Here is a 27,164-nt window from a genome sequence, read left to right on the forward strand (position 1 = left end):
CTCCAATATATATTCTTGGCTTCAGCTGCTTCCAGTGGGTATTGCTGTCGTAGCGAAGCAAGTCACAGTTATTCATCTGTCCATTGTTATCGATCACATCCATTCTCGCCTTTGCAGTTCACAGGAGCGGGTAGAGACAGTACTGTGTTGTGCTGTACTGCTCTGCTGCTAACAAACACCATGTATCTGTCTGATAACCTTTCAGTTCCTTTAGTGTCAGACAAGGATGATTGGTTTAATTTGATGGGCCGCTCACCGCCACCAGAGGCTATTACCTCCTTCAAACCTACAGGTAAAGACAGGGTGCAGAAACAAGGAAAGTGTGTGTGTGTGTGTGTGTGTGTGTGTGTGTGTGTGTGTGTGTGTGTGTGTGTGTGTGTGTGTGTGTGTGTGTGTGTGTGTGTGTGTGTGTGTGTGTGTGTGTGTGTGAGTGTGTGTGTGTGTGTGTGTGTCAGTCAGTGTGTGCCCGCGTGCGCGCACGTGTGTGGATGTAATGGATGTCATGGATTCTCATCTTGTGCTTTATTGACCAAATGATAACTCTTATATAATACATTTACATTTATATTTGATAACATCTCAGACGTGGACATCCTCTCTCTCTTCTTGCAGCCATGGCGTCTGACACTCCAGACAAGAACGCGCGTCCGGTCAGTGCTCCCATCATGTCCCCAGTGTCTCCAGGGGAGGCCGTCCCTTCGCCCCTGCCCTCTGCTCTGTCTCGCACCGACCGCCAGGAAGCGTCCACGCCAAGAGGACGCCAATCTCGCACGACGGAGAGGAGAGGCGAAAGAAAGGTGGACAGCCGTCCAGTCGAGTCCCCCAAAACCCACAGCCCCAGACCAGAGTCCACTCCGGACATCAAGGTACTGTAGAACGCATTTCAACGTTCTTGAACTGAATATGTTCCTAGTAGTCTTGTTTTTTCTCAGTTTATCACTAAATATCCTGTTACTCAATTGCACTGACCAGTTGCACACTATACAATAACACTGCCCCTCTAGGCACCCCAGAGCAACGTTCAGGATCTGAGTTAGAGCGGCTCGTATAAGTGTTTCATTGCATAGTTTGAGAGGCTCATTACGATAAACGCTCGTCCCGTTCTCACATTCCAGTCTGGAACTTCTGGATCATTTTCAAACAGTCTTAACATTCTCTTCTTCGTTCTTACAGTGTAGCATCGGTATCTGGTAACGAGCAACCCTATCGTTTGCATCTTTGGGCTATTTTTCTTTTATTTAGCCTTTATTTAACCAGGTTAGTCTCAGATTGAGATTAGAAACATCTCTTTTGTTAGAGAGATCTGATTAAAAAAGGAGCACAGAATTACAGACATGGGCAGTTTGTACATAATCTGTACATAATATAGACTGCCATGAACATTTAAAATTAATCAACAATAATAATAATTTAAAAAGATCTATGAGTAAAAACATTGACAGACCTGCATTTCATTGTTCTCCGTCAATTTTAGCTTACATTTTTATTTGGGCATTACATGAGACAGTCATTCCTGGCCAGAGGGGCAGAAAAGTGGAAGTCTTTTTTTAATTTATTCTACCAAATTCAGTACGAACCTCAGACACTTTAAGTGCCACTTACAGTATAGTGTGCTCCTGGCATTGGGGATTGATTTATAGTCTATAGTTTGTCGCAGGCCAGTGTCTTGAGCTGTATCTGTGCTACTGCAGACACTGGCCAGAAGAGAGCGAAGGCACTCCCCCTCTGTGGCAACCACCAACGGGGAGAGGGAGAAAAAGAGCCAGGTTTGTGATCGCGGCTCCACAGTGCACGCCCTAGCGCATGACACGGATGCACGGAAATTCTTTATTCTTTTTTACGAGTGCTTTGTGGCCGTATTGTATGTGCTTTGATTTAGAGTTAACCACTTTCTCCCTGATGTCCCTATTTTGGGCACGTCATTATAGGCGATAAAGTAAAAAAAAAAAAAGAATTCCAACACTCATTAATAATACCACAAAAGTTTCTCAATTTCATTTGTTTTTTGGAAGTATAAAATAGGGCTTAAGTAGCCTCGGATCGCTTCCAATTTCTGGCTTTTGATCCGGTTGGGAGCGGATGGCGTCCTATGTCATTTTGTAGTCAAAATGGACTACACTTTGGCAGGAAATACCAAACCGGTTTGAACCCAAAACAATTCCCTGCGCTCAAGGACATAATTTTAGTACCTACCCAATAAAACCCTTGATGCTGCGTTTTGCTTCTTTTTTGAAAAGTTTGTTTGGTATATCCATCTTTTAGTCCAACTCACAGCGACTGGCAAGACTACACTGCATTTAAATAGAGATTTGGGAAACAAGCGGAGGAGCCAAAACAAAGCGACGCCGCTTCTGCCGTCTGCAGTCTAGGATGCCATCCGGTCTAGACCGGATCAAACGACCTGTTTAGTATGAGCACCAGGCTTTCCCCTGAGAAAGCCTGGTGACGCGAGGTTAGGGCTTAAGTGGTTAATGGTATGGCTATGGATTGGATTAAAATAGAATACAATAAAAAAGGTGTAAGGCACCCGAAATGTCAACGCAATGATTTGTTTCTTTCCTCCTGTGGGGGAGCAGCACTCGCCCAGAGACAGAAGCAATGCGGACATGGCGCGAGTCAGGAAGGTTAGAAAGTGTTCCGTCCTTCCTCCCGCATGAGGATCCAGTCACCCTCCTCATCCTCGCCTCACCGGCACATCAGTGGATTTGTTACATTTTCATGCGAGCTTTTTTTCCTTTCTTACCCCGACTGTACGAACCAAGCAGCTCTCCTTTCCGTTTGTGCACCTGCTGTGCGTTTTGTTTGCTTTCCCGCTGTTTGTGTGTCCTGCAAGGTCTTGTATAGCTTCCCCAGGGATATACAAGGGAACCGCACAAATCACTTGACCAGATTGTTCCCTGAAAGTCACTGTTCTGAAAACCATCTAACATTTACTGTTGTTTAATGTTATTTAAGTTACATCTCTTATGAAAAGAACTGAAGAGAGTTTGGTGTAGTATTTTACTTATTTAGGCCTAGGATTATTGAATGCTTTAACTATTGAAAAATAGCAGATATACAAGCTCACAGCACGGCACAGAGTACCGTGCTGCGAGCATGTAGATCTGCTATTTTTGAAAAGTCGTGAAAATGTGTGAAAATCTTTGAATATATGTCTTTTTTAAGCGAACTTTTGTAACTCAAATTTTGCTTCTGGGTGGTCCCTGGAACTAAATATTTTGAGATGGGGGTCCATGGCCAAATACATATAATTTTGGGGGTCCTTCACATGAAAAGGTTTCAGAACCACGGACATACAGTAGAAACAGAGTTTTTTTTTTTTAAACCTTAGAAGAACACTTATGGAATCGGGTCAAAATCGGTCAAAATTCCAATGTTCACAATTTAAAAAAAATAGCAGATCTACAAGCTCGCAGCCGTGCTGTGAGCTTGTATATCTGCTATTTTTCAATAGTTAAAGCATAAAATAATTATACACAATACTGTGTACCCGTTCTGAATGGGTTAAAATGTAACAGCACTACAGCTTTGTAAATACAATACCTTCAGATGTCAGCTTTAAAGAAGTGAAGTGAAATAAAGGAGTCAAAATAATGTCCTTTCATATATAATGATATTATGTAATATAACATTAGTATATCATATGTCACATGTATATAAAGAATTCATGTTATGGTTATGAAAACCCCTGGTTTCTGGTGATTCAAGTCCAGCAAACCATCCAGACGAGGCAGTGATGACAAGCGTTAAAGGAGTAATTCACCCTCAAAATGGCTTTTTTTCTATTGATTTCTCATGCCATGGAGACTTGAGTTCAATTAACTTTTTTTGTAATTCTCGCTTTCCTAATTGATTATAGTAAACTTACCTCAATTGATTCCGGATGGGAATCAATGGGGGTACATTTATTGTAACCAAATTATTAGGAATGCGACAAAACCCCAAATATTATTGAACTCAAATCTTCATGGCGTGAGTAATCAATAGGGAAAAAAATGGGGTGAACTACTCCTGTAAACACCTGGTTCTGTTTACCGTGCACTGCACTGCAGCACCCAACCTCTCCCTGATGTGTGCACCACCACCACCGTTTGAGACACTTTCCCTTGTGCACTTTGTGTCACGTTAACTCTGAGAGTGCACAGAGTCAATGTAACATTGTGCACTCTCAGAGTTACAAATGGATACATTAACACTGATGATTTTACTGAGTACCTGAGGCCTGCCAAGGCAAATGTACTGTATGTTTCCTCACAAGACCATTTCCACCCAGCGTCACTCCACACAGGTGATGCCTTTCAACAATTGAGTACCTGAGAAAAAAAAATATATATCTTTTTTTGATTTACCAGACTGTAAACCACAAACTAGAAGTTTTTAGTCTGTTAAATTATTAATGCAGTCCCCCCTAATTTTTTTTCTTAACTCATATATATTAGGAAGTATGTACATAATACTTATGGAAAGTGGAAAAACAGTACTGTATATCTCCAACAGTTTGTGAAACAACAGTATAAAGGTGGTTGCACACTGGTGCGTTTTTCGTTGCGAAATGCGTTTTTCAGGGCAAGGAGAGAGAGAGAGATAGAGAGAGCAAGGGACCGAGTGGTGCGCGAAACGGGCGGCAGTGTGCAAACGTGACTGACAACGTGAGGTTGATTTTTTTATTCACGCGCTCCGAAATTCACTCCGATATTCGGCCCGAAAAACGCAGCAGTGTGCAACCAGCTTGAGTCCGTACAAGCAATATACAGCAGACAAAGGGAGCAGATAAACTTAAAACAGACAATTGAACAAAATGAGGGGAGAGTGCATTAAGAATTTAAAAGATTAAAAATGACTACCGGTAGTTTGTTTTTTACAGTTTGGTAAATCAAAAAATATCTCTATAAAAAAAAAATATATATATATATATATATATATATATATATATATATATAATACCTATATAAGCACCTGAGATGACTGTTATTTGTCTCAGGTACTCAATTGTTGTTCTGTTTCAATATTTTTATTAAACAAAAAGCTAGGCGATACATCATCATGCGCATGACAACACATAGGGCACAACATAACAATGCGATAAAGACATTAAGAACAAAAGGACAAACAAATCATAAAATATTTACTCCCACCAAATACAGAATATAATGATCATCACACACTATTGCTGTCAACAACATCTCTCCCATATGCAGCTCAGCCATTTGTATCCATATCCCCTAACAACTATGTCTAGTTCGTCACTTTGTTCAGGTGAAAATGCATCACCTACCGGTATGTTGAGCCAAAAGTGCCACGGTATAAATCCACCTGTGAAGGCATCTCATTGCAGAGCACTGGCCTGTGGTTTCAGTTTAAATCTGTTAGCTGTTCCTCCTTGCATTGAACTCAATGCACACCACCCCTGGCCCGCTCTCTTGTGAAGTTGCTACTGTACAAGTCCCATATATACAGTCTATCTATATTAAGGAAATGCTTTGCTGATTTTCAACCGAAATCCTGTCTTTCTGTTGTGAGGGGAACAATGATATAATGCGGCAAAAATACCCTGTGTCTTCTGTTTATTTCTTTGAGAAATGTCAAATGCTATGACAAGAGTCGTTTCACATTGAGCACACGGAACATATGCCCGATATAGTGAATCGTTTGACTTCATTTTGAAATTCTATAAATTAAGAGAAGACAGAAGTTATTCTTTGCAACATTATATTACTGGCGATCTCCTTGCTGTACATCAGAACAACGGCATGGGACGATATGAAAATGTCATATCACGATTATTGTGACAAAAGAAATAGCGATTTACGATATTATCACGATAATCAAAATCCATTATCTTGGGCGGAACGTTTGCCAAAAAATAGCAGATCTACAAGCTCACAACGCGCCGCCTTGCGACGCGTTGTGAGCTTGTAGATCGGCTAATTTCACAATAGAGCTTGTAGATCAGCTTGTAGATCGGCTAAGACATTTGATAGAGAGTGAAAAAAAAGACTATCAAGTACGTATACTATAAGTACCTTTTACCAATTATAGGGTTGAAGTGGCACCGGATATGCAGCTCTGCAAATAAAAGGTGAATTGATCCCAGTGCATGACAGAGGGCGATATCCACGATACGATTATCGTGAGTGTATTTTATCACGATAAACGATAATATCGCGAATCGTCCCATCCCTAATCAGAACAACGGGATTTAGGTTGAAAATTGGCAACATTTTCCTTTAATTTGTCATTCATGCAACTACTCCCTTGGTCAGCAATGCACGCTGGATGCACAATTGCACGTGCAAGTCAAACAGTAAAAAGTTAGACAAGAACAGGGTTTTTTTGTATTATTTGTTTTATTTTGAGAGACCAACCAACTGTTCCCTTTTTCCCTCCCCCGTTTCCCACAGAAAAGAGCTAAGAAACTCGAGGGTGAAACAATATATATCAGACATAGCAATTTAATGTTGGAGGTTTGTATTCAATCCTGGAAATGTCCTCTTGCTTTTTGACTGTTTTCCCGCTGCATGCTTCTTTCTTTGCATGGTGTTTTTATTTCTAATTTGTTCTTTCTCTGACACCCTTTTTTAATCTTTTGTTCTCTTCAGCCACTTTATTTTCTTCTAAACCCTAAAGCCTTGTCATGCACTATTTACCTGCATAATTTGAATGCAAGTAGACTAATTACTTCTTCTTTCTGTGTTTCATTTGTCATTTGTCATTTTGCTCATATATGTATACCCTATATATATGATTGGGAGTGGTCACTTTGTCAATATTATTTAGTGTGTACGGCTACTGCCTCAAGCTTGTTCTTTGAAAGGAAGTCAAAAACGCCTAAAGTTGTTGTCCATAATAATATTATTCATGTTTTGACCTGCTTTCAAAGATATATTACACTGCTGTTTCTTGCTATGCGGTACAGTTTCAAAATAATGAAAAATAAAAAGTATTAGTGCTGAAACGATTAATCAAGTTTGATTGACCAAAGAGGTATGGATTTTATTTTGTATAATTGTTTAATTGCTTGTCATTTATCAAGTATAAATAAACACTAAACATTTGATACAGCAGTTGCAGCTTCACAAACGCTAACATTTGCTTGCTTTTATGTTTCATATATTTCAAAAAAATTATACTTTGCTGCAAGTATAGTAAAGACATGCCCTGGTAACTCGTGATGGGCATTTGCCATGAGTTTTTACATTTGACTGAAACAACCAATATTTTCTGCTATTTTCACAATATTTATCTGCGGAACCGAGTCACATTAAATGTAATACCGACAGTTCCAAGTGCTTGTCAGGGTGAGGACCCCAGTTAAATATGTTTATTTTGGGGGTCACTAAAAAGGTTTGAGCATTAACAAATTCCTCCACCAGGGGCATTGACAACTCATTCTTATGACTTCCTATCTAGCCAAGCTTTATAAACTATATATTTTTTAAAGAGAAAACAATAAAAAATAAAAATAATAAAAAAGCGAATATTCGACTTCGGTGAACAATGTCGAATAGTGACTTTGATATTCGAATATTCGATTATTTGGTGAATGCCCTAGTATAGATGAGTCTTTCCTTCCCAGTCATGTATGAATCCGTAATGTGATAGACTGCTCACTAACTACAGTAGTCTTCATTCTCACTGTGTGGTCATACACTACTGTACTAATGTCGTGGTAACTGGCGTGGTGTTCACTGCGTGTTAGGGCTGGGCGATACAACTTCAAATCAATATCATGATTATTTCAAAGGTTTGCCTCGATTATGATTCATGAACGATTGTTCAAAAGAATAGAGAAAATAGCCGACCTATAATAGCTCGACCTACAAGCTCACAACATGGCGCACTGCAACACGTTGTGAGTTTGTAGATCAGATGTTTTTTTTCTGTTTTTGCCCACCGACATAATACAGGGAAGTACTGTATAATATGGGTCTTTCAGACTAACTGATTTAGTCCATTGTATAAAAAAAGAAAATCTGTTCTATTGTGAAAATAGCAGATCTACATGCTCACAACGCCTCGCGTTGCGAGGCGTTGTGAGCATGTAGATCGGCTATTTTCACGAATCGATTACATGAGCAAGGTTAAGTCAGTTCAAGGTTCTACTTTTGGGGTTTGATTTATTTTGGATTAATTGCCCAGCCCTACTGTGTTTGTCTCTGTGTGACTAATGAGTGTGTTGGGCTTCATTTATACCTTGTCTAATGACCCTTTCGCTCTCCAAAAAAATGCTGTATTTTCAACAGATTTTTGTCAAGTGAAAGGGTTGTGCAGAACCAAGTGGAACAATAGGCCTTTCTTTCTCTCCCTCGTGTTCCTGTTCCAGTATTTAAATGTGTGACATTTCATCTCTGTTGTGTTTCAATCTGTGCCTGATCGCTGCTTGCTGGCTTGAATAGCTTTTGGAGAAAGCTGGCAGAGTGTGGTGATGATGATGATGATGGTGTGTGTGTGTGTGTGTGTGTGTGTGTGTGTGTGTGTGTGTGTGTGTGTGTGTGTGTGTGTGTGTGTGTGTGTGTGTGTGTGTGTGTGTGTGTGTGTGTGTGTGTGTGTGTGTGTGTGTGTGTGTGTGTGTGTGTGTGTGTGTGTGTGTGTGTGAGAGACAGCTTGTGTGCAACAGCGTGGGTTGTGTTGTGAGTCCTCTTTAACACCCATTCATCTGAATGCCAGCAAACTCCCTGGGAAAAGGTCATGTGGTCTATCAAATTAACCCACATTTAGCTTCACAACAGCGTCATTCTTTATCGTCTTACACGGCTACAATTGCCTAAATGGATTATAATTAATACAAAAACAATTAGTGAAAGTTTGAGTTTTGGAACTCAGTAAAAAGACTTTTATGTCTGTCAAGTTCAAATTAAGGACTTTACGAGCCAAATTAAGGACTTTATGAGCAGATGTCTCTGACGAGAATGGGGATTTATAGCACAGAATTAAATTTCATCTTGAGATACCACGGGACCTTTTCTCCTGTGACAGAGTCACACAGATGTTCCTCAGACAAGCAAGACACCACATCGTCTCTCTAGAACAGTGGTTCTCAACCTGTGGGTCGGGACCCCCAGGGAGGTCCCCAAATTATTTTGGGGGGTCCCCAGATGATTACCTTAATGTGCAACATAAAGTTTATAGAGGCTGTGTATAGTGTAAAGAGGCTATAGAGTATAGAGGCTACCTGCACATTTCTAAAGTGAACATTTTTAATACCTCTAAACCTCTCTAAAATGAAAAATTAAATATTGGTCAAAATGTCAAATGTTAGAGTCAGAAAGTGTGAAAATAGCCGATCTACACCGTTGTGAGCATGTAGATCTGCTATTTTCACAATAGAACCGAGAATGCAATGCCTCAACTCTTAGTGCTCGTCAGGGTGCGGGGTCCCCGGTTAAAATATGTTTATTTGGGGGGTCGCGGCCTGAAAAGGTTGAGAACCACTGCTCTAGAAGTCTAGATGCTTTATTGTTGCCAAAAACCCAGAGCAAACCACAGAGCAAGCCAAAACACCCGCTCTCAGACTCTTCGTTACGGTGTGCTTTTCCCAATCACACCAATCCATAGTGGACTCAGATAAGCCAAAGTTTGCTTTGGCTGGAGGGTATAGCATAGCACAGATATGGATAAACACAGACTGTTAAAAGTCTACTCATCTGCGAGGCATAACAGGTCAGATCTGTGTCTTGCTTGCCAGTGGAATCGTTTGTGTGGTTTGACTTAAGGAAGTAACATTGGTCCAAGCCAACAGCGTCTGTTCTGAACACTGAAGGTGAATGTTCCCTGTCACGTTTGAAGAAGGCGCCTGGCATGACCTTTCCTATCTGCTGCCTCTGGCAGCTTCCATGTGTGGCCTACTGCGCCCTCCTTTGCCACCCAATGCACTCATCTTTACTTTACTGTTCTCTTCTCCTCTCTGCACATTGTTTCTCCTCCATCCATCCGTCCTCCTTTTCCTTCTTTCTTTTCTTTTTTCACCCATTTTCTCTTCCCTCCTAGTTTGGTAATTTAAGTCTCTCTCTCTCTCTGTGTCCTTTGTGTCCCTATGCTGTCCTTCTGTCACTCTCCTCTGTCTTTCTGTCTCTCTTTGCTTCCGGCTGTCTTGTCTCAGGACGTGGATAAGACTCAGACTGAGATCATGCGCCACCACACCAGCATCAGCGAGCTGAAGAGGAGTTTCATGGAGTCTGTACCGGAGCCAAGGCCCAGCGAGTGGGACAAGCGCCTGTCCACCAACTCGCCCTTCCGCACCGCGAGCTTCAACGGCCAGATGCCGCCAGGGGTGAGTCTGCTGCCTGTGTGTACAATGCCTTGAACCGTCTGCTGGCAATTAGAAATGACTGTTTAGGCATTTTAGTACTGATCCAGAGCAACTCACAGAAGTGCACCATAGTCGTAATCTCGTAAATGCCATGAATATTTGTCAAACAACAGGGCAGAAGGCCATGGCATTAAAGTTCTGTGAGACATGCAATGAAGAGATAAGTAAACAATAAGGTCATGTTATAACAAGCTCGTCCATTATTTCTACGCTGTTTACTTTAAGGGCTTTTCAAACCTTTTCATGTCACAAACCATGGGGGTTTGTAATAATTGACTTTATTGGCCATGGACCCCCATTTCAAATGATACTGTAGTACTAGATATGAAAATATGTTTGTGTTTATATTAAATGTCACGCAATGTCATTTTCCTTTAAACATTTTTATTGAAGGATTGTCAGAGCTTACAGAGTAGGACAAACAGTGGGGAAAAGAAACCCTTCTAGTTTTCTGAAAATACAAACACACAGGACATACACAATCCCTCGATCCCCTCCCAAAAAGTGTACATTCGACAGTAATTAAAAAGGGTCAATGGAGAAGAAAGTAAAAAAAAAAGAAAAAAAAACAAAAACACTAAATGTCATAATGTACTTTAGAAGTCGTAATGATTTCCAAACATATTCTGCATAATAATAGTCACTGGAACTGTACATGCTTTGTGTCGTTATCATTTCAAGTGTATTATAGTGAAATTGTATTACTGCTCATTTGGTTGGGGACCCACTGGAACCTGCTCAGTGGCCGCTGGGGGTCCTCGGCCCTCACTTTTGTGTTAGTGAAAAAATGTCCCTCTGAGAGTTTGCAGTGGCTTTTGAATGGCTCATTGATATATCTTCCACTAGATGGTGCTGTGCGTCCTTTTTTTTCCATGACCTGTAATGCTGCTGTAGTGATGATAATTGCAGCCACTGTGGGAATTTACAAGCATCTTTTATTACAGTAGATTGTGAAATGAGTTTCCTCTGAATGTGATGCTGTCAAGATGCAGTGCAAAGCTAGACACGCCGGGAGACAATCTGTCCCACTGTATCAGCTTATGCTCACATGTGCGTGTGTGTGTGTGTAGGGCTGTCAAAATTATTACATAATCGTCTAATTGCAATTATTTGAGGTAATCGCAATTATTTTGCATAATCGTCATAATCGTTTCCATGTTGAAAAATGTTCATATACATGAATATACATATACAAAATTTTCAAAAACAGTGGAAATAGCCAATCTACAAGCTCACAACGCGTCGTGATGCGACGCTTTGTGAGCTTGTAGATTGGCTATTTCCACTATCAATGTTCTTTTTTAAGTATAAAGTTGTCGAATATGTCAGTAATTTCTTTGTATTTAGGTTATGTGTCATATCTGCCATGCATGTGCAACTTCAAAGCCTACAAGCCAAACAGAAATGTAATTGTCAGCGACACAAAACACAATTAAATCGTTAATCGCAGTTATTTGAGTGACAATTAATCGTCATGTAAAATGTCATGATCGTGACAGCCCTACGTATGTGTGTGTCTGTGCGTGCGTGCGTGCAGGTGAAGAAGTCCGGTGTTGCACCTGCGTACGTAGCGGGTGGCGCGTCCGAGGTAACGGTACTTTTTGGTTTTGATGCTTTGCGTCGGCGGCTGCAGAAAGGCCTTACAACACGTTGTGTTTCTTTATGAACTCTTATAAAGAACAGACTGTTAGTGTGAATGGCAGCTGCTGGAGGCTGTGGCCCGAGAAAGATCACTGGATTGCGCTCGCCCGGCCCGCAACCCTTCCATTCCCCCATCCTAACCTTACAAGCCCACTCCTCATCTCCCCCTCGAAACCCCGCCTCTTTGAATGACGGCTGCCGGCTTTGTCTTTTCTGCTTGATCTGCCAATCAATCGCATGGCTGGTGTTTTCCATCCGTTAATGATAATCGATCGCATGAAACTTGCAGTGAACGTGTCTGAAATGAGAGCTATTGAGAGAAAAGAACGATAGAAGGAAATAAAAAAGACCGACGCAGGAAAAAAAAATGCATTAGCAAAAGAAAAGAAACAGCAACTGACCCCAACCTCCTCCTCCTCCTCCTCATCGTCTTCATCTCATTGTCTTACCCCCCCCCCCCTCTTCTGTATCTGCCCCCGTCCCTCGCCTCCCAACCTGTATCTGCCCCTCACTTATGTCTTGTATCTTATGTATCTCTCTTCTCCCCCCACACCTTTCTCACTGTCCGTGTCTGTCTCTCAATCTCTACCGTCTCCCGATCTCTCACTCTTCTTATCTTTCTTCTCATCCCCATCTCCTATCCTTTCTCTCCTTCTCCTTCTCAAGTCCTGTCCCGGCTCCCCACTGAGATCCCTGTCCTCTGCATCTCCTTCTCCGCCTCCCCTCCCTCTCTTCCCTCATTCTCCCCGCGCCGCGGAGACGGACGCTGGGCCTCAGACCTCCTCCGGCCAGGCAGTGCTCTCCTCCTCCTCCTTCCTGCGCCCGCGACCCTCGTCCGCCCACAGCGTCAGGACACAGTTCCTGTCCCAGACCTGAGCCACTCCGGGGTGGCCCGGGTTCTCCTGCCAAGCCCCCCCCAAGTTCACCCAGAGGGCACCGCACAATAAACCACCATAATCATCTTTTTAATGACTTTCACAACCAACGGGACACTTTTTTCTTAAAGGTTACAGCCTCTAGAGCACAATTAACGGTCTCTGATAGCCTACCGCTGATGTCCAAGAATTATAATGAGTATTTGATGGGGAGAGGAAGAAAAAAAAGGACATCTTTGTGTCATCGCCAAAAAACGATTTAAAAATAACTTTATCAAAACTGTCAGGTCGTCAGAACAGAACAGTCTGACCTTGCATACACTTTACAAGAAAAAAAAGAGCATATTATTATGGCATCTCCTCCGGGCGTATCACGGGAAATGACAAGCCAATTACAAGACTAATGGTATGGCCTGCAGCAGTGATGATGGCACAGCCCTTACGTCTTGCCCAGCCCATACCAGGGCCTGTTTCTATGGTGTCACCTCCATCCCTCTTGTTGGCATTTAGAAGACGTTGTTGCACTGCCAAAATGGTTTGCACTAGCTAGCGTTTCAGCTGCCAGAGAATGCCTTTCCAATCCCCCACCCGCCATAGAGCAGAACCCCATAAAAACTCAGCGCTCCCCTTCTCTTCCTGGCCCCCCACCCCAACAACCACCACCTAAGGTACGGTCTGGTTAGACCACCTACAGTACAGTAGAATGAATGCCCTCACTGTCCGCCCTTGCCCACGTCTCCCCCCCTTCCCTTAGCCACAGCGGCTGCACTGTCACCTTGGAGTTCTCTCCAGACATTCATCACTGTCAGACTTCTGTCGGATAACTCAGACGGCGTGAAAAGTCTTCGTCCGATCTTCCTCCTTTATACCTGACGAACACGTGGAGAGCCCTGCCATTACTACTGACCCCCCCTCCCTTTCCATTCCATCGCTGACCCGCCGCCTGTCCCCTCATTTGCCCTCCCTTCTGCCAACCCCCCCAACCCCCAACCCTCCCCCTCTTCTTCCTCTCTGTTGGCCATTCCCCCACTCGTCTGTTCATTGTCTCTCTGTCTCTCCTTGGTCTCCTGCTGCTTGCTGAGCACAGCGAGGGAAAAAGCGTCCTCTATTTGCACACAAGGTAAGAGCATGGTGCGCCGGTGCCTCCGCTCCGGGAGGGCCGCCTCTCCGTAGCCACGGCTACCTGCTGGAGGAAGATGAGGAGGAGGAGGAAGAGGAAGAGAGTGATGAGTACGATGAGATGGATTCTGAGGACGAGGTTGAGGGGAAGCAAGCCTGCAGTCACACTGTGAGGGTGTCTGTCGATCTGTCGGAGGAAGACAAGAATCCGCTTCATCCATGCGCTCTGGCCCCGGCCAAGCTCCAGCAGACTCGTATGTCATTCTTCCTGTCAAGCCTGCTGGTGATGGCGCTGACTCTTCTGTGGCTAGCCTTCATTTAGGAGTGCAAGGACGACGACAACATAGACGGCTTAGATTTCAGAGCTTCTTCTACACAGCAAAAGTTATAATTTAACTGTAGTTAAATTAAGAGTCCAATGAACACACAGGATTTTGGGTTAAGTTCTGCGTCGCATCCATCGGCCCGCTACAAACTACAAAATGCTGTTTCACCCTCTACCTCTAATCGCGTTCTATCGGTACTACAGTATAGCTTCCCTCCAGCTTTTACCTTATGACCCAGTAACCCACCCACCAAGCCACCCACCAAGCCACCCACTCCCACACCGCACTGTCCTCAGGACTTTGGCAGTGTTGTAATTCTTTCAGAAACCACCGTAAATTGTGCTCCATGAACAAACACGTACTGTATGCCATCATTATGAAGAACTAACGTTTACATCAGTATCCCATAGGGAAAAGCCAATGCGTGTTATGAACAAATGCTTGAATATTTACTGTTATTGTTGTTTTATATTTTCTCTCATTGAGGACTCATCTGTTGATGCCCCCCCCCCCCCCCCCCTCCCTTGAGTATAATTCCAGTGTGCCGTTCTTTTGAGTGGCAAGAGATTTGATGTATCACAAGCGTTTATGGTTAATTGGTCAACTAATCATTCAGGAAGTGTTAAAGAAATGGGTTTGCAACCGAGCAGAGTGCTGTTGTGTGTGACGTGCTTGCAGCACTATGCCTCTGTTGTTCAAGGCCTCAGCATTGAGAGCAATCAGGCCCCTTTTCCACCGGAGTCGAACCGGTTCAGTTATTTTTCCCCCTGATATTGAACCAGTTCAGAGTGTTTCCACTGAAAATGAATTGGTTCAGAACCCTAAAGTTTGTTTTGGAACTGGTAACCAAAAGATGGCCGCCTGTTCCGTGAAAGCACCAAGGTTCCAAGAATCTAGAACAGAACCAGTCCTAGAACCAAAGGTCTCTTGGTGGAAAAGGGGCCTCAGTGAGGAATCAAAAGAACCCTAGCGTCTCTATCCTGGGGTTGGACGTTCTGGGAAAATAGCCGATCTACAAGCTCCCAGCGCGCCGCAAAGCGCCGTGTTGTGAACTTGTAGATCGGCTATTGTCGCCGAAGAGATGTGGTATAGAGGAAAGAAAGGGGCTGACCAATTGTAGACCCCTGGGGGACAACAGTCAACCAATTGTATACTGTAGGGTTTAAGTGGTTTGTGCTTATGTATAAGTTATGCTTCATCGCACGTCAGTGTTGCTTCTCATTTTCATTAAACAAGACAGGGTCTAAACATTCTTTAAGTGATGTGAAAGTGAAAACGTGGTCACATACTGTCACTGGCCATTGCCTGGAGTGACTGTGGATCTGAGGTTATACATTCACAAAGATAACCTACGTGTAGTTGCTGACTGCGTGCACAAGAAATGTGATGCTGATCGGTGTAGTGAATTGCGACATCAGCCATGCCGTAAAACTTTGAAATATTATTTTTCGGGGGAGCGATACAGGCGGGCGATGAAGTATGATTTAGGCTTTAGCATTAGCATCACCTTCTGCTCATGCGACTTCAATGGCCTTAAATTTATGCTTTTGTCCTTCTCTGCAGTCGTTTAACTTCAATAACCACTAGTTACCAAAACAACAAAAGACGAGAGATTAGACGGATACTGGTCGCTATGTGTTGCTGCACAACTGTTCATGACACTGTATGCTGTTTACTTTGCTTGCTTCAAATTAGATGTGTGTATTGTACCAATCACTACCGTCGTCACTTAACCAGAGAGAAGATCTTAGCATTTTAAACACCTTGTCTAGACCCATCACCTTAAAGGAGTAGTTCACCCCAAAAGGACTTTTTTTTCTATTGATTACTCATGCCATGGAGAGTAGAGTTCAATAATATTTTTTGTTTTTTGTCACATTCCCAAGACAAAAATTTGATTAGAGTAAATTTACCCCCATTGATTCCGGATGGGGACCCGTTTCGAAACGGGTCCCCATCCAGAACGAATGGGGGCAAATTTATTGTTATCACATTTTTGTCTTAGGAATGCGACAAAAAACTAAAAATATTATTGAACTCTAGTCTCCATGGCGTAACTAATCAATAGAAAAAAAGTCATTTTGGGGGTGAACTACTCCTTTAAGGGTTATGTCAAAATAACTCTTTTGGATGGTTCACATACTTTAGAATAGTGCATTTCCTAATGATGGTGGCATTAATGACGCACCAAGCACAGGCCTCCAAAAGAAAACTGATTGGTTGGTTCAAAACACTCTACCCTTTAGTAAAGAAATCACATGGCCAGAGCCTCGGAGTTCAACTGTTTGTTGGTGAGGTTTTACTGCACATTTGAAAGGTTCTTAAGTCTAAACAAACCTTATAGTCTAGTAGCCAGCCCATAGAGCCCCATTGTGAACCCGGACATTTTGAGTACCCTAAAGTTTTATGTTAGAAATGTTGAGTATGGGTCCCCAGCATGTAGAAACTGCCGGATGCTAACTTGTATATGTTGAGCAATTTTCATAATTAGCATAATTAGCTTTAATTAGCATAATCACCTATAATAATGGATAATATGTCAAAAACTGATTGGCTGATTTGAACAATATTGGAGTGGTTTTGGGGGTTATTGAGGATGCTGAATCCATTTCTGACATTTTCTAAATTCAAAATGGCTGTTTTAAACCGGAAATGGCCATATACCAACTTAAATTGGGATGATTTTGATCATTTTTTGTTGATTTTCCAAATGATGAAGTGACTATTTTTGCTAGGCTATTGTGGCAGTCATTGTTCTAATCATTTTGTGTGGATTGTCTATATTTGGCTTTTTAAATGCAGATAATGTATAAGCATATAAATAACCACATTTATAATTTAATTCATAATCAAAATCAACAAAAAAGTATCAAAATCATCCCAATTTAAGTTGGTATATGGCCATTTCTGTTTTAAAACAGCCATTTTGAATTTAGAAAATGTCAGAAATGGATTCAGCATCCTCAATAACCCCCAAAACCACTCCAATATTGTTCAAATCGTCCTATCAGTTTTTGACATATTATCCATATAGGTGATTATGCTAATTAAAGCTTATTATGCAAATTGCTCAACATTTTACAAGTTAGCATCCGGCAGTTTCTACATGCTGGGGACCCATACTCAACATTTCTAACATAAAACTTTAGGGTACTCAAAATGTTCAGGTTCACATTTTGGCTACTAGACTATTACAGTGTATTCAATGCTGATGTAGACCAGCTGGAATGTTGAAACTAATAGCAGATATACAAGCTCACAGCGCGGCACCGAGTGCCGCACTGCGAGCTTGTAGATCTGCTATGTATGGTACAAAACCTAACTACTGTATTATACTTGGGAAGTTATATTTGTATTTAGTTGTATTTACATGCAGTAGATTGCATTTGCCTGTATGGCCAATGACATGCAGTTAAGATGGGTTCTTCCTGCGTCGGGTCACACTAGTTCTCTGAGGCCCAAAAGGCTCATGTCGTACTCGTACCTCTTTATGCTCTTTATGCTCTTCTGGCCCTCTCTATCGTCAAGGTTTGCACTCAGAATATTCTAACTATATCCCAGGTTTGATGCCTTTGAAATTATATTTGTACCATTCAAGTGGCTTTACTGAAACCTTCTCCGTCCCTACAGCACAGTGACATTAATAGCAACTTGTACCTAATATGATATATCATGATGTATACAGACTCTATTCACGTCTAAGCTTCAAAAATGGGCACTGGACAATTCCTTTTCTTAATTCTACAGGTCTGTCAGGTTAGACAAGTGCTCTGAGCCTTTATAATATTGACAGGGAAACGCTGAGCCCAAAGGCTCATTTTAGGAAAAAGATCTGAACGGGTCTGCTATAACTCTGGGAAAGTATAATGTTTACCCTTTGAAAACAGTGACAGGCGTGGACTCGTCGAACGAAGCTAAAATGTGTCTTTACTGCATCATAACAGCAGGCTTTAATTGACCATGAAAGACTGTGCATGCAAGTCTGAGCACGCGGTGCATTTGGGGCGTGCATGCAGGGGCGTCACAAGGGGTAGGAAAGTGGGACTGAGTTACCGGGGCCCAAGGTGGAGGGGCCCTAATAACTTTATCTTTTGAAAAATAGCAGATATACAAGCTCACAGCGCGGCACCGAGTGCCGCGCTGCGAGCTTGTAGATCTGCTATTTTTGAAAAGTTGTGAAAATGTGTGAAAATCTTTGAATATATCTATGTTTTAAGCGAAACATTTCTAACTCAAATGTTGCTTCTGGGGGTCCCTGGAACTAAATATTTTGAGATCGGGGTCCGTGGCCAAATACATATCATCTTGGGGGTCCTTGACATAGCTTTCTTGCACGCATTTTCGCTATTTTTCAAAAATAGCAGATATACAAGCTCGCAGCGCGGCACTCGGTGCCGCGCTGTGAGCTTGTATATCTGCTATTTTTCAATAGTTAACATTCATGGGGGGCCCGCAGTGAATCCTTGCACCCAGGGCCCAGAATTTGGTGTGACGCCCCTGCGTGCGTGTGATCTGTTTTGTGTGCACTTTCACAACCTAACGATGATGTGGTGTCAATGGACTTTCTGAGGAACCCGGGGACCTGTAAGCCTGTTACTCTCACTGTGATAATGTCTATAGGAAACCTGCCCTGATCAGGTTCTCTTGTCTTCTGGTGGATTCCATCGTTGTTCTCATTTAGGCTATTATTAATTCCTTCTCACTTTGTTTCATATTATATTCTCTTTAATTGCAGTGAGACTTTTGAGTATTCATCTGAACCTAGGCGTAACTTGTGACTTGAGTAGTGTATGAATAAATGCATCAAATTTGTGTGCATGTGTATTTTTGATTTTGTGCTCATGTAAAAACAGAACAGAACAGCTTAATGCTGTTATAAACGTCCTTCTCACCTTCCATGGCTTTGATCAGTTTTTAGACCCTTTGGCGTTTTGTCCGTCTACAATCAATTGGGCAGATTGCCATTGCTGAGCGCGTTCAAGCTGATGCCCGGAGGATGAACCCATGTCCTTTCCTACACCGCATCCCTTTGGCCAAACATTTTCTACTTAAATGTGTTATTTTTTATCTCCACTTCTTTAATTGGTTAGTTTAAACCACTTTGATCTGGCTGGGTGTAAAAAGCTGCAGGACCTCTAGGGGCTGCAGGCAGGGCTTGTAGACTCTTTCTTGAACACCCCCATCCATAGAAATCACCATATTTGATTAAAATGCCATGTTGTTAGAGTCAGATGTGTCTGTGCTTACAATACTTGCTCCATTGCAGCTTGCACAGCGTCTGTGGAAGAGCCTATTGTGTAGGGCTGTCACAATTATTACATAATCGTCTAATCGTGATTATTTGACATTATCGCAATTATTTTGTCATAATCGTCATAATCGTGAATGTTGAAAAATGTCAGAAATAGTGGAAATAGCAGATCTACAAGCTCACAACGCGTCGCATCGCGACGCGTTGTGAGCTTGTAGATCGGCTATTTCCACTATCAATGTTATTTTTTAAGTAATAAGTTGTCAAATATGTCAGTAATGTATTTGTATATTTAGGTTATGTGTCATATCTACCATGTACAACTTCAAAGCCTAAAAGCCAAACAGAAATGTAATCATCAACGACAAAAACACAATTAAATCGTTAATCACCAATTATTTGAGTGACAATTAATCGTCATGTAAAATGTCATATCGTGACAGCCCTACTATTGTGTCTGAGGAATCTTTAAGTGACAACTGCAAATATAGCTGACAGTTTGATCAAAGCAAGAGGTTCCATGGGGGTTGGTGGTAAGGTACTGTATATTATCAGTCTAACTTTAACCTTGTGGCCGGGGGTGAGTTTGTGCAGAATGACTGGCAAATATCTCAAAAGACTCTGAACTCCCAGCTGAGGTTTAAAGTCCTTTTAAGGTGAAGATGAAATTCAACCCACATGTCAAAAGTTACCATTTAAATTGAGTCATTCTCTATGACTGTGTTATGGAGGGGAAAGAATGGTTTTTCTCCCTACTCTGTTTGGCATGGACGTGCAGAGAATGTTAGAGAGGCAGGGGCTGAAATGTCTAAAAGTGCCCTTTGGTGAAAATATCGAAAATAGCCGACCTCCAAGCTCACAACGCGTCAAAGAGCGACGCGTTGTCATCTTGTAGGTCGGCTATTTTCCATGCTCGATTTCTACATAGGGAGTGCAATTCAACATAAGTTGCTGCATTCAAGTTCAGGAGAGTAAGTTTGGACAAGGCCGAGTTTGAATGCTGCCTTCAGGTATGGCATGGAAAGAGGGCATTTGTATTTTTTTTCACCATAGTAAAAACTGCATTCATGGTCTGGAGATGGCACCTTTTCACAGACGGATAAAAGGGCAGGGGATCAAGCCCCCCTTTGATGTCTATGTGTGCACATGCCGTTTGGGATTCAACAGCTCTTTATCTCTTGAAATATGAAGTGAATTCTCGCTCCTATCTTTATTTTGCCATGCTAGTTTAGTCTTCCACTCCACAAAAAAACGTGTATGCTTCCCTTAATGAAAGATGACCTTGGCGCTGAAAATCCCTCCTCATCCATCTTATCTTTCTCCGTATTAAAAAGATATGTAACCGATCTCCATAACTATCAAATCAAGATCTCTTTATAGCATGGAACTTGAAGATGAAAGATGAACGAGGCAAAATGAAAGCAATTTCTCAAAGTAGTGCTCTGCATAATCTGCATATCTAAGGAGTGGTGTGTGGGTAATTGGCGAGCTAGCCTGAGGCTTGATTGACTGATCATTCCCACAGGAGGGCTCTCATTATGGAAGTCACATGCTGGCCCTTAGGGGAGACTCCTCTTGATTTACTGTAATTATTGATCATACCATCACAGTTTTCACCCTTAACTTAATTCTTACTCAGATTATTCTGCAGTTGTTATTATATAAAAAATGTATTCCAATCATAGATGGCCAAATAATGCATGCACGCTGTTGATTCAGTTCAGACTGAACATGCATGCGGTTCTAGCCATAAATCATTATTTTTGTTTGAAAACATGTTTCAAGTGATTGCAGCAGTTACAGTAAGTGTGCGTCTTTGTCTCTTGACGGCTGGTTTAGATTTAATTGGATCACCAGCAGCATGCTGTCGGCGAGAGAATGAAAACCACAGCCGCAACATTGGGCCGAAATGATTGGCAGAATAATAATCATAGCGTCATAATGCGGTTCCTTCCAACAGACCCTTAGTAGTTTATAGTTTGACTGATAGCTTAGCCTTAGAGGCTCAGAATAGATTACCTTTGTTGCTGACTGCGTGTCTGATTCCCTTTCCTCGCAGTCTCCCCTGCTGAAGACCCAGACAATCACCATCTCCGACATCACCAACTCCCTGCGAGGAACTGTGGCCAACAAAGAAGTCCCAATTGTGCACACGGAGACTAAGACCATCATGTACGAGTCGGCGCAGGTGAGTGGATTTCCGGGAACCGCAGTGCCTTAAACAGTGGTTCTCAAACTTCTTCATTGACTGCCAGGATTCAAAGCGTTTTTCATCAAACTTTGACAAATCGCCGGATATTCTGCGTCGCTCCGATACGCCCACGGGAGCCATCAAAAGAAGCCCACGGGTGTGCTGGAATGGGAAAATAATCCTCGTCCATACGCGACCATCCATTTGAAAGATGGAGGTTTCCACATCAACATACGTACACACATTATGTGATTGCTTTTTTCTTCTTTTTTTAAAAAAAAGAAAGGGAAAGCTTTTCTGTTCCGTTTACATCATCGACAACACAGTTGTGAGCTAATCAGGATAGCCAATGTATATGGGATTAAAGGGCCCCACCATGCTTTTCAAAATATATATTTTATATAAATATCGGTCCATAATACGTTTTTTTTTTCTGGAAGAGAGACTGGGATGACCAAAAAACAAGAAAAAAAAATCTAACACATTATGCAGAGATCCCTGAGGGTCCCCAGACCCCACTTTGAGAATCACTGGCCTAAAATCATACACTAAAAAAGAGATGGACCTATGCCCATATACTCTACAGACGATAAATGAAGCCTATTTAGCAAGCGTGTGCATGCCGCCATCTTTCTACATCCTGTCCTGAAAATGGAAATGGTACCCGGATTCTATTGGTTGGGACAAAGCGGGGGGTGGGTCAATACATGCTATTGGTTGGGAGCGTGTCAATGAAGCTAGCCCCGCCCCTCCTACGGCATACACTATTTTATCATCAATTTTAAAATACATGGGACCATAATTTAACAAAACGCATATCATGGTGATTGAAAGAAGACTTTAAACTAGTGTCTGGAAGCATAAAGTATTTCTGACAATGTTTATTAAGGTAATAAAATCACGTGTAAAGTTTGGCAAAAACCCATATTCTTTCAATGGAGCATAATACCTTTTGGTACCAGGAGAGGGGAAAACAGCGAAACTAGCGGCCATTCATAGGAACCTTCTCTTGAAGTCTCTTCTCTATATCGCCTCAACTTGCAAGCCGGATATCATACGCATGCCTAAAAACAATACCCACACTTATTTGACACATTTTCAACCGTACGCCGTGCAGTGTTGATTTCGTCGACTAAAACTATGACGAAAAATGTTTGTCGACTGAGTTTTTTTCATTGGCGAAGACTAAATAAAAACTAAGCTGTGATGACTAAAACTAAGACTAAATATATTGACAATTTCGTCAACAAAATAAAAACTAGACTAAAACGTTAGGGAGGGACTAGTGGAGAAGAGAGTCATTTTATGTTTGGTTGCTCTCAGGTGTTGCGTGCTGAAAATAGCCGATCTTCAAGCTCACAACGTGTCGCAGCGCGACGCGTTGTTTGCTTGTAGATCTGCTATTTTCAGCATTATTATTATGCCATCAAGGCCTGCCAAAATATATCTTAGTTGACTAAATCAACCGTAGATTTAGTCGCCTAAAAAACGTATGATATTTAGTCGACTAAAATTAGACTAAAACTAAAACCTTTCGGGTGACAAAATTATGACTAAAACTAAATGACATTTTATTCAAAAGACTATGACTAAAACTATATCAAAATCTGCTGTCAAAAAACAACACTTGACGCCGTGGGCCAGTGACAGGCTCTCGTCTAACACCGCAAAGGTTTCTGTCCCGCAGCCCGTGGACAGCCTGGCCGGGGGGGACTCAGGAGGAGTGCTGCTGAGTGCCCAGACCATCACCTCTGAGACCGTCAGCACCACCACCACCACCCAGATCACCAAGGTCCGTCCCTCTAAGCCCCCCTCTCTGCTCCACTCCCCACAGCCAGGGGTGTCGCACCAAATTCTGGGCCCTGGGTACAAGGATTCACTGCGGGCCACCCCATGAATGTTCTTCATAGGGGGAACTGGGAACGCGTTATTATTTTGTGCTTTAACTATTGAAAAATAGCAGATATACTGAACAAGCTCACAGCGTGGCACTCGGTGCCGCGCTGCACCCTTGTAGATCTGCTATTTTTTGGAAAAATCGTGAAAATGTGTGCAAGTCTTTGAACATTTCAAATCCTTCTAAGGTTTTTTGAAAAACGTATGTTTCTATGTCAGTGGTGCTCAAACTCTTTCACGTGAAGGACCCCCAAAATGATATGTATTTGGCCACGGACACCCATCTCAAAATTTTTAGTTCCAGGGACCCCCCAGAAGCAAAATTGTAGTTATAAATGTTCGCTACATATATTCAAAGATTTGCACATATTTTCACGACTTTTCAAAAATAGCAGATCTACAAGCTTGCAGGGCGGCACTTGGTGCCGCGCTTTGAGCTTGTATATCTGCTATTTGTCAATAGCTAAAGTATAAAATAATTAAGGCCCCTCCAGTCTCCACCTTGGGCCCTAGTAACTCAGCCCCACTTCCCCCCCCCCCCTTGTGACGCCCCTGGTCCCCACAGCAACAATCAATAGAAATCAATGAGAGGAAATGACTTGTCATGCTGCACTGCATGCTCTATTACTGTACTGTGCATCAGTCATGTCCCATCGATGACCACCAAGTTTTAAAGCAACAAGCCGGAACGTTTTCTTTAGGAAATATAATATTCGGAAAGACTATAATATATGAAGGTCAGGTCTATAATGCATTATACGGCTGGACTACCCCAAGGCTTTTCACGTGCGACTGTTGGTAGAATTTACTGCGCGGGGAGTGCACGCGTACAGCGCGTTTGGAAAGATCCAGTGATTTCGGCTACACCAGGCGCACGGATAGCGCGGCCCCCGGATACGCATGCTCTAAAATAAGATTGGTTCTATTTTGTCAGACGCACGTATGCCCGTGTGAGCATATATATTGTCTCCAAAAACAGCCTGGCTATGTTTATGGGCATATAGTTGAAATGTAAAGGTTTGAGAAACACTGGTCGAAACAATGTTGAAGTAAATAAGTTTATTTTCTGAAATTATAGACAACACAATTGCAATCATTAAGGTTTGTGTGTAACAAGACATGCTACACTATACAGGACCAGGTAATACTACAGTTAGAATTAATAAGGCGACCCATATATAGAGACCCCTGGTACCCATATATGGAGATCCATGTCTGAATCAGACACACAGATATGGGCTGTCTTCCTCCATATTTGGGCATTCCCATATGAAGTCCTGTTAGATATGGGCTTAATATTGATGACATCAGGGATCTCCATATATGGGCATAAAAGGGATTCTGTTAGAGTGGCTCCCATTTATGCCCATACATGGAGATCTGAACCAGCCACACCACTGTGATGTCACCTGTTTATGCCCATATATGGAGATCCCTGCTCTGAGTATCTGAGTGTGATGTCACCTGTGATGTCACAGTGATGTGTCAGGGGAACCACAGTATCAGGCGTTATCCCTGCTCTGAGCCTGTGATGTCACAGTGATGTGTCAGGGGAACCACAGCATCAGGCGTGACATACAGACAGACAGACAGAGATACGTGGACAAGATGTGCCGGTTTCCATAGTTAACTGCGACCTACGGTCGCAATAAATATATAAAGTGAATATGAAGTGTACATATACCCACCCATCGATGCACATTGCCAATACTTGACTGATAGTGAGGCTCATATCATATGTATATCAATCAATAGACGATTCTATTCCAGCCGACTCTCTCCCGCACAAATACGCGCGACGCGCCCTTGGTGTAGCCCAGGGCGTTTCGTACGTATCTTCACGGACAGCACGCGCGTGCACGTACATTTTCTGGTGTAGTCCGGCCGATAAGCACATTTATAAAGCATTATAATGTCTTATAATTATGCATAACAACCATAACAAGGTTTATGAAGTATTAGAAGTGCTGGTCATATTGCATTATAACTTCAGCAGAACAGCACTTTATAGCTACCATAACTTAGTCAGTAATAAAGTGTCTTTGTTATAAGTTGTTATTTAGAATTATAAACATTTATAATGATTGTTATGAAGCCTTTTAAGTGTATTATAATGCATTATAAAAGCGCTTTTAATCCATTATAGACTGACCTTTGGTAGAAACACTATTGGCAGCACTACACCTGAACTCAAGAAGCAATATCGTGTGTGTTATTTCAGCAGTAGAACTTCCAGCCCTCGTGTGGGAAAACTGGGTTTGAATTCTATGTAGAACATATGGATTGCAGCTTTAAATAGTTTGAAGATAGTTTGTTGAGCGTTTCTTGCTTTAATTGCCTGACTGGAAGTAATTCCACTGTAATGTTTAGCATCTCAACGTAGATGCTAAACATTATGGTGTCTGTTTGCCTGGGGGAGCTTTTGTTTTGGCTGTAAAAATGCCAAAATGTCTCTCCCTTGTATTTATGTATGTGGGAGAATGTGTGTGAATGTGTTCTCACATCTCTGATCCTCTCCTCCGCATGCTGTAGACGGTGAAAGGTGGAATCTCTGAGACGCGCATTGAGAAGAGGATTGTTATCACGGGCGACACAGAGATCGATCACGATAAGGTGAGGAGTTGTAATTCCTCAGCTCTCGGCTCTTTGCCCTCTCAAATTGAGTTAGCCAAATCATTTTTCACGCTAAATGTAAGCTCATTTGTGCCATAATGAAATTTACTAAAATATTTAATGGAGTCTGTGCCTGTGGGCTTGGCTTTCCAGCACTTGACGGACGTTAGCTATGATAATGAGGGTTTGCAGCGGTAGGGTTAGTGAGACTGATCACAATTGTACATGGGGGTTTTATTGTTTATTGACTAAACGTGTCCAGAGGAGCAATTGGGTTTGCATAACAAGTAGGTTTAATTTTTCCACATGCATAGTATTTTTATTACGGTCATTACTTCTGTTCTGTTTAACCACTTTCAAACTGTCATGCCTATTTGGGGCATGTCTGTTATAGGCAACGTTCTTGAAATTAGAAAATAAAATGCGAACGTTTTCAGAAATACATTTTCAAATAGCAATGATAGAATTGCGTCATGTTGGGAGCTTGTACATTGGTTATTCTTGCTATTCATTTATTAATATTTATTTATTCTAAGTGGTTAACCAGTGTTCATTTTGTCGACTAAGACTAAAGACTAAAGCCCTTTGCACACAGGACAGTTTCGTTTTTTTCGTTTGCTGCATGAATAAAACGCATTGGATTTGGTGTGCAATGCTGTGCGGAATCGGCGCTGCGGATCCAAAAGGAGTCATAAAAGGACTGATGAGTTTTTTACCGGATGCGACAAGACGCACGAATCGAACTGGGTTCGATCGAGAAAAAAACGCACGGCCGCAGCCACTCGTAGCACGGCTAATTCGGATCCGGTGTGCATGAGGTCGTAGAGAATCATTGTTTTCTTAAAAAAAAAAAAATTGACCGTTTTATCCATGCGGATAAACACGCCTGTGTGCAAAGGGCTTAAGTCGACTAAGTATTTTGATATTTAGTCGACTAAGACTA

General features: G+C 42.1%; 1 protein-coding gene across 1 annotated transcript in view; it reads left to right on the plus strand.

Annotated features, from left to right (window-relative positions):
• The window catches only part of epb41a (erythrocyte membrane protein band 4.1a), a 55,648-nt gene that overhangs the window by 22,746 nt on the left and 5,738 nt on the right, over positions 1-27,164 (plus strand). Inside the window, exons 11-18 of the mRNA XM_080734368.1 lie at positions 613-866; positions 1,692-1,766; positions 2,577-2,624; positions 6,402-6,464; positions 10,100-10,270; positions 21,581-21,709; positions 23,400-23,504; positions 26,141-26,221. Coding sequence (XP_080590494.1) covers positions 613-866; positions 1,692-1,766; positions 2,577-2,624; positions 6,402-6,464; positions 10,100-10,270; positions 21,581-21,709; positions 23,400-23,504; positions 26,141-26,221 — 926 coding nt within the window. The remainder of the gene's footprint in view (positions 1-612; positions 867-1,691; positions 1,767-2,576; positions 2,625-6,401; positions 6,465-10,099; positions 10,271-21,580; positions 21,710-23,399; positions 23,505-26,140; positions 26,222-27,164) is intronic.

Source organism: Nannobrachium achirus (genome assembly GCF_963921795.1).
Source record: "Nannobrachium achirus genome assembly, chromosome: 10".
NCBI classification, from domain to species: domain Eukaryota; kingdom Metazoa; phylum Chordata; class Actinopteri; order Myctophiformes; family Myctophidae; genus Nannobrachium; species Nannobrachium achirus.